This window comes from Dermacentor albipictus, unplaced genomic scaffold (assembly GCF_038994185.2).
Source record: "Dermacentor albipictus isolate Rhodes 1998 colony unplaced genomic scaffold, USDA_Dalb.pri_finalv2 scaffold_18, whole genome shotgun sequence".
In the NCBI taxonomy this organism is placed as follows: domain Eukaryota; kingdom Metazoa; phylum Arthropoda; class Arachnida; order Ixodida; family Ixodidae; genus Dermacentor; species Dermacentor albipictus.
Window position 1 is genome coordinate 4,390,348 of NW_027225572.1, and position 14,154 is coordinate 4,404,501.

General features: G+C 44.3%; 1 protein-coding gene across 1 annotated transcript in view; it reads left to right on the forward strand.

The window, feature by feature from the left end:
* The window catches only part of NC2beta (negative cofactor 2beta), a 46,725-nt gene extending 36,818 nt beyond the window's left edge, over positions 1-9,907 (forward strand). Inside the window, exon 5 of the mRNA XM_065440589.1 lies at positions 8,347-9,907. Within this exon, the coding sequence (XP_065296661.1) occupies positions 8,347-8,460 (114 nt within the window). The 3' untranslated portion in view covers positions 8,461-9,907. The remainder of the gene's footprint in view (positions 1-8,346) is intronic.
* The last annotated feature ends 4,247 nt before the right edge of the window (positions 9,908-14,154 follow it).

Here is a 14,154-nt window from a genome sequence, read left to right on the forward strand (position 1 = left end):
CTGTTTGCACTAGTCCCGCATGCAAGTTTTGGGAAATCTGAACGTCCCTGATGCGACCCGATTTCTGCCCGTCTCCGCACACATGATCACTTTCCTTTTAATTGCGGCATTGTGATGAACACTTGGCGTGTCTTTGCAATCAAAACTTCCATGCTGATAGAGCAAAGACAGAAAACGTGAAGGCGGCGGTGGACTAACCTAAGCATGGATACTACAGCACACTGATGAAGCTATGGCAGCTAGGCCCGAAGCGCGTACGAGGTGGCCATTTTGAAATCTTGATGGCGATATGGTAACGCAGATTTAGGGTCGTACTCAATTCTAAGGCGCACGCAATTTTTGAACCTGTGTTATTGGGGAAAAAGTTCGGGTTAGATGTACTACGTTATACACATATTTCGTTATATCCCGTTTTGTTATAACAAGGTTTAAGTATAGTTAGGGAAGAAACCTACGGTTTTTCAATGCACCATTTTGCTTAGAAGGGTGTTGCCAAGACAGTCTTCCAAAGTAGTTTTTTGTCAGCTGCATGTGGGGGTCTTGGACGTATTCATTGACAAACTTGCACGGTAGCACCTGCTGCACTACTGTAAAGCCACATTATGAGGTGAAATTTGCGCAGCCATGTACTCGTACATCAAGGCAACATTTGCATATAACATGCACCCCACATTTACTGTACTTCTTTAATTCTCTGGGTGGGTTATATACACAAGAATACGGTACTGATTCACCTTCCAAGGCCTATTAGTTCCTACAATTTGCGCTGCCCTCTTAAATCTTGACCACCGGAAATGAGGCACTGCTGTGCGCCATATTGAAACAGCAACTGAATCGCCTCACATACAAGGTGGGGGTGACTTCTAGGCTAAGGATTGTGGCACTAAGGATGGCCACAAGGCTGGCTCTGATGGTAGGCTGTTGTGAACGCAGTTTCGTTAGTCTCTAGTTTCGTGTCCAATTGCACCGCCCGAGCAATTTTTAGGTGAATTTTCCTGGGACGACATTTTACGTGTTCAATGTAGTCCCACTGTACTGTCTTGCTGGCACTTTATTTCGGTGTTCATCGAACCTGCGTGGTAGTACCATGGAGTTTGCCGAAGGAGGATGTCGCATTCTGTGATTAAAGGTTAACTTGATGTTTATGGGTGATAGCAGGGTTTTGTAAAAGAGCCGCTGTGATCAGAATCGCACATGGTGCATAGTGTAGAATTGTATTAGCGACCAGATGCTGGCTTCTGCACGTCTTGAGTTAGTGACTACATTACGATTTGTAATAGTACCACCAGTTTTACTGATCGTATAATAGGGCTAGGTTGTTAATTTGGCATTATGTACAGTAAAACCTCGTTAAACCGTACCCGCTTATACAGTAGTTTCGTTTTAAAAGTAGTAAAGTCAAATCCCCAACTCAGCGGCCATTGAACATAATGTTTTTTGTATCTGCATAAACCGTACCAGCTTATTGCATAGGTATCAGTTAACACTTAACGTTTCCACTTTTTGTCTCGCAAACACGGCGCTGCTTAGTCGCCATCGGGCAGCTCGGCAGAACAACAAGCCTCAGAGATCTGAACAATGGCCTTGAAGCGCCCCGTGCGTTTGTGCGTGAAGCCACAGCAACATCAACATCATGGCGCTGCTTTACCATACTTTCGTGTAGCGGCAGCCGTCAGCATTTGTCCAAATTAAGCGGTGCGGAGCCGAATTCTGATGAAGTGACGAAGGTTTGGTCCCATAGACTAACGTGCACTTTGGCCGGGACCAATAAAGCTGTCCGAATTATCAGAACTTCCAAATTAACAGGTGTCAAATTAACGAGATTTTACGGCATTAATCTTACACCCCACTCTTATATTCTCTCTGTTAACTCAGTATACTGTAGTCGAAGGCGACTTCAATGCAAAAGTGGGGGAAAAGCAGGCTGGTGAATAGGCAATTGGCAACTACGACATGGATTTTAGGAACTCTCGATGTGAGATGTTGGTAGAATCCGCAGAATGGAATGAGCTGCACATAAGCGTTGGAAGCGTTGGAACAAAAAGTGGATCTGGAAAAGCACTAATGGTGAAACAAGTAATGAAATTGATTACATACTTTCTGCCGATCCCAGCATAGTGCCGGACGTAGAAGTGTTAGGTAGTGTAAAGTGCAGTGATCACAGGTTAGTGAGGGCTAGGGTACACCTCAATTTGATGAGAGAAAGAGTAAAATTGGTCAAGAAGAAACAGGCCAACCTAGATGCAGTAAGCGTAGAAGCAGACAAATTCAGGCTGGTACTTGCAAACAAAAAAGTTTGAATGAAACCCCCCACCCCCCAACCTCCGGTGTCACCTGAAGTTGAAACAGTGAATGTAACCCCCCCATTGGATGGATAAAAAGTCTCCCGATTTTTTATCTTGCCAGGTTGACAGGTCTGCCAAGTGTTTAAAATGTGACTGGTTTCAAGTTTATTCTCAGATGAAAGTTATGTCCGTCTTGAATATTAGAGAGTTGCGCGCCACAAGTGCGCATGCGGAGAACCCAAGCCAGTCTTGGGTTCTTGCGTTCGCGTTAACCCAAGGCCCAAAAATAGAAAACTAGCGTGGGCCCCCAAGCCGTCTTGTGCCGCCCTCGCGGGTGACAGTGGTGACGTACAGCAGATGGTCGCAGAGCAAACTTTATTTACTTCAACTGATTTTCGCCATTTTACGCGGGTGAACTCGCAGTTTTTTTGCAGCGCGACACAAGAAAACACCAACTAAGAGCACTTCGCTTCGATTGGCTTTGCTTGGCTTAGAATCGCACACTTAATTCGTAATACTAACCGGTACTAACACAGTGATTACGTTTCTTACATTGTTCGCTCTTTTTGCTCAAAAATGCATTCTGTTCGTTTTCACTTGGAAGAAAAGAGGTTATTCTTTTTTTTTTTTTGCTTTCAAGCACCTTTCCATTTTCCACACTGTGGCGTCCCGAGCGCTCAACCCACCGCTGTCTGCATTTGACCCAATCCTCAAACTCTGCTGCTCATCTAAACCCAAGAGCAACCGATGCAACACGGCTTGGGGGCCCAGTGCCTTGCGCCCCCAATTCTAAAACTCTCTATTGATATAACGTTTGCAAGGTCTCTGCTTCACCCACCGCCATGCCTTAGCGGCTGTGATGTTACGCTGCTAAGAACAAGGTCGCTGGATGAAATCCTAGCTTTGGCAGCCGCATTGTGAGGGGGATTAAATGCAAAAACACCCGTGTCCCATGTATTGTGGGCACGTTAAAGATCCCCTGGTGGTCAAAATTAATCGGGAGCCCCGCACTATCAGATCATTGTTTTGGCATGTAACACAGCAGAGTTCAAATTTAGTGCATTTCTGCTTTATGAAAATGTTTTATTTCATCAGTTAGGCTTTTGTATCATGCTTATTGTCTAACGAGTACGTCGCTATTGTTTAACCACAAAGCTACTCTTAAATGTACAAACTGCTCCATGTCCAGCAGCCTGGAAAATGAGAACCATGAGTTGTAAAGCAACAAGCATTTTAGTTAACATGGACGGCATCCCTTTATCTGCATATAGGATCTAGGCCAATGCCAGAAAGTGCATGTACTAGGAAATGAACCCTCGTCTCTTATACAGAAGGAGACACTGATCAAGCAAAGGAATTGAGTCGCCTGTTTGTGCCACACACTTTGTGCTCCTATTTTTGCTACTACTAAACCCTGTGTAACTATTGTTGTGTTAGAATGCTCCCTGGATGACCCTTTACAACTTCTACTGTACCACCCAAACTTTCAACGAGGCCCTGGGCCCTTTAAAATTGTTGAGGGGTCCATGAAGGAAACCTTTTTCATGGGGCCTCCTGGCACTCGGGGGCCAGGGGCTGCAGCCGTCTTATCCCATAGGTTGGCCCTGTTTGACACATACGCTGTACCCTTGCACTGCCAAGGCAGATGCTGCGGCCATTGCAGCCACGATTGAGTTGTCACTGTTGGGGTCAGGTGCATGCGTGCTGATCAGTCGAGTTCCGTGAGCACCAATTTCAGGTAGAAGTAATTAGTCTTGACCATTTGAAATCTATGGGAGCCATGCAGAACCTTTTCACGTATTTTATTAACCAAAGATATATGTTAAGTAGAGTCAGATGACTGGGAGTCTACTGTATTTGACATTGAGCATTCAAAAATGCAAAATTTTTAGCAGGATACACGCAAGTGCAGTATGGGCAGAAATCGAGGACAAGGAAACCAGTGATGACCAAGACAATTGCCATGGACTTGTGATGAGCATCGAAAAGTAATAAAGTGCATGCTTTTATCGTAGCTGAATTTATTTTATTTTATTTTTTTTGTTCAGCTTACGTTTGAGGAAAGTTGATTTTTATTTTTGCTGACCTTCCAAATTTAGGGAGTCAACTTAGAATGGAGGCCAGCCTAGATATAAGTAAATCCAGTCTATTTGGAATGATTCAGTTTCCAGGCCCCATTAGAGGTTTGCAGCATAAATGATGTCTTGTACCTAAAAGGCATCTCCTTGTATGAAGTAGTTACCAGCAATGAAATTTTGCCATGCCCTGGTGGCCTCCTTTTTGCCGTTCAGCTGTGTGATATGCAGAACCATGCCCACAAGTGTTAAATTATTTTTTTTCTACCACCAGCAGGTGTTAGGACATAACATTGACTAACCCTTTCAGACGCTGTGTACACAATTGTGTACAGCAAGATAGTGCATCAACAACAAAAACACTGACAAAAGTAACATCTAAAATGTGTTGCATACATCTTGAAACACCACAATTGGAATTGTGCTGCAATTTTGAATAATGTGCCGAATGTTTTAGCAAAATAGCTGGCAAGGTAGACGGTTGGGCCTTTTTACTCTGTGTCAGTGCGTTACATGTAGCGGTTTCACTTCTTGCAGTGTGTTTCACTACGTCATGCACCAGGCATAATTTTCAAGTGGCTGGATAAGTGCTTTTCAAGCTTTTGAAAACATGAGACAGTTTATGTTGTCATATTTGATGTTCCTGTAGTGAGCTTTCGCATGGAGTCTACATTCTGTTAACAGTTGAAAGTTCTTAATATTTTCTGCAGCTGTACACTTTCTATGATTCTGAAGAGGCATGAAATATCGTGAAAGCAGGTTTTCAATCAACGGGAGAAAATGGCATCTGAAAGAGTTCATCATCATCATCAGCCTGGTTACGCCCACTGCAGGGCAAAGGCCTCTCCCATACTTCTCCAACAACCCCGGTCATGTACTAATTGTGGCCACGCCGTCCCTGCGAACTGTTTAATCTCATCCACCCACCTAACTTTCTGCCGCCACCTGCTATGCTTCCCTTCCCTTAAAATCCAGTCTGTAACCCTTAATGACCATCGGTTATCTTCCCTCCTCATTACATGTCCTGCCCATGCCCATTTCTTTTTCTTGCTTTCAACTATGATGTCATTTACTCGCGTTTGTTCCCTCACCCAATCTGCTCTTTTCCTATCCCTTAACGTTACACCTATCATACTTCTTTCCATAGCTCATTGCATCGTCCTCAATTTAAGTAGAACCCTCTTAGTAAGCCTCCAGGTTTCTGCCTTGGACGTGAGTACTGGTAAGACGCAGCTGCTATACACTTTTCTCTTGAGGGATAATGGCAACCTGCTGTTCATGATCTGAGAATGCCTGCCAAACACAGCCCAGCCCATTCTTATTCTTCTGATTATTTCAGTCTCATGATCCGGATCCGCAGTCACTACCTGTCCTAAGTAGATGTATTCCTTTACCACTTCCAGTGCCTCGCTGCCAATCGTAAACTGCTGTTCTCTTCCGAGACTATTAGACATTACTTTAGTTTTCTGCAGATTAATTTTTAGACCCACCCTTCTGCTGTGCCTCTCCATGTCAGTGAGCATGCATTGCAATTGGTCCCCTGAGTTACTAAGCAAGGCAATATCATCAGCGAATCGCAAGTTACTAAGGTATTCTCCATTAACTCTTATCCCCAAGTCTTCCCAATCCAGGTCTCTGAATACCTCCTGTAAACACGCTGTGAATAGCATTGGAGAAATCGTATCTCCCTGCCTGACGTCTTTCTTTATTGGGATTTTGTTGCTTTCTTTATGGAGGACTATGGTGGCTGTGGAGCCGCTATAGACACCTTTCAGTATTTTTACGTACGGCTCGTCTACACCCCGATTCCGCAATGCCGCTATGACTGCTGAGGTTTCGACAGAATCAAACGCTTGCTTGTAATCAATGAAAGCTATATATAAGGGTTGGTTATATTCCGCACATTTCTCTGTCACCTGATTGATAGTGTGAATATGGTCTATGGTTGAGTAGCCGTTACGGAATCCAGCCTGGTCCTTTGGTTGACAGAAGTCTAAGGTGTTCCTGATTCTATTTGCGATTACCTTACTAAATACTTTGTAGGCAACGGACAGTAAGATGATCGGTCTATAATTTTTCAAGTCTTTGGCGTCCCCTTTCTTATGGATTAGGATTATGTTAGCTTTCTTCCAAGATTCTGGTACACTCGAGGTCATGAGGCATTGTGTATACAGGGTAGCCAGTTTTTCTTGAACAATTTGCCCACCATCCTTCAACAAATCTGCTGTTACCTGATCCTCCCCAGCTGCCTTCCCCCTTTGCATCTTTCCCAAGGCTTTCTTTACTTCTTCGGGCATTACCTTTGGGATTTCGAATACCTCTAGACTATTTTCCCTTCCATTATCGTCGTGGGTGCCACTCGTACTGTATAAATCTCTATAGAACTAATCGGCCACTTGAACTATCTGATCCATATTAGTAATGATAGTGCCGGCTTTGTCTCTTAACGCATACATCTGATTCTTGCCGATTCCTAGTTTCTTCTTCACTGTTTTTAGGCTTCCTCCGTTCCTGAGAGCATGTTCAATTCTATCCATATTATGCTTCCTTATTTCAGCTGTCTTACGCTTATTGATTAACTTTGAAAGTTCTGCCAGTTCTATTCTAGCTGTAGGGTTAGAGGCTTTCATACATTGGCGTTTCTTGATCAGATCTTTCGTCTCCTGCGATAGTTTGCTGGTATCCTGTCTAACGGGGTTACCACGGACTTCTGTTGCACACTCCTTAATGATATCCACAAGATCGTCGTTCATTGCTTCAACACTATGGTCCTCTTCCCGAGTTAAAGCCAAATACCTCTTCTGTAGCTTGATCCGGAATTCCTCTATTTTCCCTCTTACCGCTAACTCATTGATCGGCTTCTTATGTAACAGTTTCTTCTGTTCCCTCCTCAAGTGAAGGCTAATTCGCGTTCTTTGTCACTATGGTCACTACAGCGCATCTTACCGAGCATGTCCACATCTTGTATGATGCCAGGATTAGTGCCAGAGTATGAAGTCTATTTCATTTCTAGTCTCGTCATTCAGGCTTCTCCACGTCCACTTTCGATTATCCCGCTTGCGGAAGAAGGTATCCATTATGTGCAAATTATTCCGTTCTGCACACTGTACTAATAACCCTCTCCTACTAATCCTGTAACATATGGCATATTCCCTCATTGACTTGTCTCCAGTCTACTTCTTGCCTACCTTGGCATTGAAGTCGCCCATCAGTATAGTGTATTTTGTTTTCACTCTACCCATCGCCGATTCCACGTCTACATCGAAGCTTTTGACTTCCTGGTCATCATGACTGGATGTAGGGGCGTAGAGTTGTACAATCTTCATTTTGTATCTCTTATTAAGTTTCACAACAAGACCTGCCACCCTCTCGTTAATGCTATAGAATTCCTGTATGTTACCAGCTATATTCTTATTAATCAGGAATCCGACTCCTAGTTCTCGTCTCTCCGCTAAGCCCCGGTAGCACAGGACGTGCCCGCTTTTTAGCACTGTATATGCTGCATTTGTCCTCCTAACTTCACTGAGCCCTATTATATCCCATTTACTGCCCTCTAATTCTTACAATAGCACTGCTACACTCGCCTCACTAGATAACGTTCTAGCGTTACATCTTGCCAGGTTCAGATTCCAATGGCTGCCTTTTGCTGGAGAGACTTAATAAAGTGAGCACTTTTACTTCCATGCAAAAGAAGTAAGCGTGCAGTGTCGTGTGGCAGTGCTAGTCCGATGGGATGGAGGAGGTGCAGTGAAGAGAGAGCCGGCTGCAATTTTTTATGGAGGGATGAAGTTTGTCATTTTTGCTTGATTGTCTTATTTAAGCCTAGTAGCCACCGTGTTTGTTCTTGCAAGTGAGGTGAAGGAAAGTGCTTTTGAGACTTTCAGGGGTGCGGCTCCTTTTAGCGAAAGATCGTGCAGTGTTGATAATTGACTTGGATGTTGGTGACAGTGTTGCATGGTGTGGAAATGTCCTTGCCTGCTGCACAGGCCCGGCAACAACAAGCTGAGCTGGCCCAGCAGGAGTGGACTCAGATGCAGCAAGTGGCACAGCAGCAACTTCAACTGCAGCAGCGCCAGGCCCAGGATGAGGACGAGTACTGATGCGGTGGTGGGCAGTGGGGTGGGGGCCAAAGAATGTACTCGTAGGTGTGTGGTTGACTTGGGCAAGGCAGAAGGGCAAGCACTGCCAGCAGAAAGGTCCCTTGCTGCCCAGGAAGGCCACCCATGACGGCCCTTGGCAGGAGGTTGTTTTTAGGCAAGTTGGTGTTTTTTGTGCAAAGTACAGAGCATGAAGCGAGGGTAGCGCCAACTGTTTAATAGCAGATTGCACATGTGTCATCTTGGTTTTGTATCTGGCTCTGGTATTAAACATTTGGTGCTTGCCTTGCATCATGCTCCGTACTTTGCTCCAAGAACAAAAATTTGTAGTCAGCAAGGGGTTCTCTGCTGATAGCGAGGTTCCTTCTCGCCGATGTAGACTGTGAGCAAGCCGTTTGAGTACAGGTACCCTTGTCAGAACTTATGTTTATTTTTTTCTTCATGGATCACTGGCTTTACTATAGACGTTGCTGGTATGTGCAGGTGTTGGTAGCACTCTTTTGTTTGACTGGGGAGACAGCGGCGCTCAAGTGAAAGGTCTTCTTGACTCTGGGAAATATATGTAATTAAGGTATTTTTCGAGAAGGACCTTTAGAAAGCATTTTGGTTAAAATACTTTGACAAGGAATTGTATGCACAGCCTGCATTAAACATTCTAGATTGAGAGCATTAATGCGTAGCGAATAACTTCAGGTTTTGCTCAACCTGAAAACTTTTTGTAGAGATGTCATTTTATATGCACTGTACGACACACTTTGCCAAGTGCTTTAATGTAACATCACCGGAGACCATAAGTGTACTCTGGTGTCGTATTGGGTGCTCTGTAAGGAAGTTTACCATATACAACCCTGTCGGATTTCCTAGCACGGAGGCACTGTGGTGAAAAATATATTTAGTACAGTTTGTTTGTTATGTGGAGTGCTTAGAGCACGTGAGCTTGCATGAAAGCTGTCATGTGAATGTGCTTGAAAACAGGCTAAATAGGAGTGCATTGTTATTGTAATGCATATTGATTTCTCTTTTTTAAAAGCACTTTTGCTGTATGAATGAAGCAGGCCCTCTGTTTTGAGTTCTATTAGGGCTGTTGTCTCCCTCTCTCGATTTTACACCCTTTTTGTATTTAAGCGCGGTTTTTGCGACATGGATGCATTATGTAAGATATGTGATAGAAGTATGTTGGACTGTCACACAAGGACTTTGGATGCAGCGTTTTTCACATTGGTTTGCTGTACTCTCATCACTAAAGATTGTTTGAGATTCAGAAATAGTATAATGGCGGCTGTCTACTTTTAGAAGAGTGCTTGCTGGATTTTTGCATTTACTGCTATGCTTGATCACTGGCAGTGAGAGTTTGTGATAAACAATGTGCCACAAATGATGATGTTCTGTTTGCCACAAGCTGTGCACATTGCACGACATTTGTAATAAAGACTATTTTAGTGTAATTGAAGCTGGACCGTTTGAGTGAAGCCACAGGGTGCACTTCATTCATAGCAGCAAAACCTCCATTTTCAAGACTACTTCGGGAATCGGAGGTGCGCCTTGTGTGTTGATCGTGTCACACAATAGGGGTAGCCATGTCGTCGTTGAATGTTTTCCTGCAGTCGGGTGTTTCCCACGATTGTTACCGCTTGCATTTCAGAGTGTTTTCACTGTTGTGGTCTGCCTTGAGCGATGCTTTTTAAGAACTTGGCCACCCATTCCTACGTTGAGCGTCCCTCGTAACTAGTAGTACTAGACTATAGTCGAGTGGGCGAAGCGGCCCGCTGAGGCTCTGTGTGTGGAAAAACTGTGCGAGGGCTCAGCAAGCAAACTGGATTGGGGTGGAGACGCACTTTGCAGCATATTCAATGTGATTTCACTGCTGGTGCCGCGACGAATTGCTCGCATACAGTCTTATAATGGTGCTTTATTTCAAACTGCAAATTTATATTGACATCTTTTTGCTACGTATACATATTTGAGGCATGGGTTATGCAACATGTCTTAAATTTTGCTGTCAAGTACGTCGTCTGCTAGCAAGCGTGCGTTCGTTGTGTGAACAGCGAACGCATGCTTGCGGTGTGCCCGCGACTCATGTCGACCGGTGCCAATTGTACCTTTAGCTAGGTGAACTGCTATTTGTAACACTGTTTTCTCAAAGTAACATGTAATTTTTTGCCACAGAAGCCACCTATCTAACATGAAGCTATGTAAAATTTTATTGATATCGTGTCATTTTACACGCGCTTCTAGTTAATTGAATATTGAGTGGGGACAATGATCAAAGATAACATAGGGAAATAAAATAGGTTTATTAACTGCGTCGTACGAAGAGATGCAGATGACCATTGCACTTCTAGGTAAATCTAAGGGTACATAGACATATTGTAACGCACAGTTGAGTGATGGTCCTTTAATTACTCTACCTTGGGCGAACTTGTGCCCGACAAACTGCTAAACAAGGGCCTCACAGGAACGTCCACAGTCTGTTTGCAAGAGACCCGCACCTCTTCTTCCCTCGTGTGATGACACTCTGCTCCGATTGCGCATGCCTTGCGAGCCTGTGTTGCTCGCTTCACTGCCGCTATCGTTCACAGGTAGCAGTAAACAACTGAACGGACGCAGGAGGTGGCTGGTGCGCGTAACTTGAAATCATCTTGTGTCAATATATATGGATGACTTATCTCTAAGAGAAAAATTATCAAATATTCTAAATGCACTGATGGAAAAAGTGAAAACTCCCGACCAAATTAAGCGTGTTTCTCTTAAAAGCTGCACCAGCGTCAGGTGAACTAATCGACTTTCCGAGAAAAGTAATCAAGGCAGTCATTGGACGTTAATATGCTCAACAGTGTTGGGGAAAAATATTGCCTATATGCTCAAACTGAATTGGGGAAACCGGAAAGTCTTTACCAATGTAATCTCCGTGGCTTGTCTGGCGATCTCCTTGAACGTGCCAGCGAGGGAAATTAAGTAGGAACATATAGTATAATTAAAGGGTATTTGCTATTCAGATCGTATTCGACTTCAGAATTCACTATTAAAAATTATGAAATAGCCGTTTTCATTCGAATGGAACACATAACGGCACTTTTGAAGTCTCGAAGGTGAGGGGCTGACGCAAGTAAGGACTCTTATGCCAAATGATTGTGCTGCTCATTGAATATAAACGCCCCATTTTGGGGCAGCCTGTAAATCTGCTCACTTGATTCAGGCAAGGAAAACATTTTTTTTTTCTTTTACAGTCTCACCATATATCTGCAACACATTAAAACTGGGTGCCCAATACAGTACCACACTTCAACAAACATGGCAGATCTAGAAGTATCTCTGTATGTGAGGCATGCCGTTCCTTTAGTTGCTTAATTACGTAATGTTCTTATGATAGCACACCGGATAACTGAAAGCAGCTGTTTATAACGCAGAAGCTGCTTAGTTGAGAATGGCATTACATTTAGGTATGAAATGTAAAATAAGCGTAACATATTTTTCTCAGAAATCACTCGAAAATTTCTTTCGTTTACATTCCTAGAATAAAGCCGAACGACACAGCGACCTTTTTTTTTCCTTGAAGGAATTTTGGCGTTTCACATCTGGCAATATGATTATGAAGCACCCTGTTCAATTCTCACCTCCTGGCATTCTTTAATGTGCACCTGAACAGAAGTACACGAGTTTTTCCATTTCGTTGCCATCGAATTCCACTACCTGGTTTGAACCAGAGTTCAACAGCGCAACGTCATGTCCACTATGTAGCCACTAATTAGGCCTACTGCACCGCTTTCTTTTTTATTATTATTCACAGCGAAGCTGTTAACGGCTACTTTCCCCACTATCGTGTCTGCGTGTAGAAAAAGAAATCCTGAAGATAGTGAAATGCCGGGCCAATTCCGTGGCGGTGGTTCAGTTCGCCATTAAAAAGGGCCCACATACACAGCTTCGATGGTCATCCTTCTTCAGAGTGGAAGGGCACTGAGGCTTTTTTTGTTGTTGTTAAGCATGGACTGCACAAAAAATTTTACACGGCTTATGGGCCAAATATTAGCATATAAAATGGCTACATAAAACTGCTTTCGGTGTCCTAGGTCCAACTTCAATAGAACAGCCTGTACCAATTACTACGCATTCTGTTACGCAAGGAAGACTGAAAGGAACTGTATGTTGCATTTCATTTTCTTTTTTCCTTTTCTATAAGAATACTACCCGTAAATCTGAGTACAGGGTGCCAGATGCGGCAGATACATTTTATTTGTTTGAAGTGACAAGCAGGAAGTTTACGTGTTTTTTGTCTGAGTTTGGAAGACTTACTAATGGGACGGTATATGCGCAAAAATACACGAGATGCATGCTGCTTGAGGAACCAGAAAAAGATCTGTTCTCCAAAGAAAACCGCACAATAACAGTGGAATGAAAGCTGACACTGTAGCCGCAATGCACACGCAATCGCTGAGTGGCATTAAAACAAATTAAAGTGCAATAACGAGAAAGGCACCCATTAATGCATGAATACATGTCATAATACAATTATGAACACCGTTTGAGCGTTCTGAACGCATATACCAGCATGCAAAGTAGTACGAATGACTTCGAGAAGTATCGCCAGCAGTTTCCAAAGCCGCGACCTTGATGCGGCCCAATCGACTTCGGTCGCAGTCGCCACGGTATTTCGTCGTCACGCGCCTCGCTGCAAAGCATGCGCTGCCCTAGCCGATAGTCCCAATCGACCTTATTCTAGTACAGTTGTAAGCGAGGGATCAAAAGAATGCGGAGCGCAGCAGGGGATGAAAGACTGGAATAACGAATAGAGCGCGAGAAGGAAAGCAGCAAGGTATGGCGAAAGCGTGAGAAAATCGTGCTGCACAAGACGGGCTGTGTGGCGATCACTGCTACGAGATGGCGCCAGAGTAGCGCACTGTCTGTTCACTGATAGCATGCGGCGAGCGCCTCGACCAATACCATATATGGAAACAAAGCGCTGCATGGTGGGCGGAGGTTTGTCTGCGGCGGCTGCTGTCGCACCTATGCGTCACCCACGTTCTGCCTCTAATGATCTCAATTAGCGAGGCAGTCGTGTCACACTTCGCCCCATTTGCAACGTGCCGCACGAGACATTGTCAGCGCCAGCCAATATATCTCGAAATGAAAACTCGTATAGAGCTGCGCTCAAATTTTGCATTAGGGAGTGTTGTAATCGGTGAATTTTGCAGCGAAGCTGTATATGGCTAGTTTCCTGCAGATTGATGTCCGTAGACCAATAACTCTGGGCCGGTCCCGAAGATAGTGCAATACCGGGCCAGCCTGCGGCAGAGGTGAAGCAGCTTAAAGCACTCCGCCAACTTGCAAAAATAAGTAAAAAAAAAACTCGGTGCCCTTCCACTCTGCGAAAAAGGATGACCAGCAAAGCTGTGTATGTGGGCTCCTTAATGGCGAACTGCACCTCCCTCGCGGGTCGGCCCGGTAGCATTTTTACAGTTGCTAGTAAGTACAGCGGGGCGTGGTATTTCTCGAGGTTTTTGCGCGAGTAAGAGGTGATAGAAAATTTGGGTGCTTTAGCTCGTTCAATATCTGCCTAGGCACTACGTAGGAGTTTCTTTGCGAGAGGGGTCGAGTTTACGCTCGAACGCTGGCTGCCGGAGCGGCTGAAGCACTTTATGGTGATCGCTGTGCCTCAAGACTTTCTCGCGGGTGGGGCGCTGAGCCAGTCATGCCGGATTA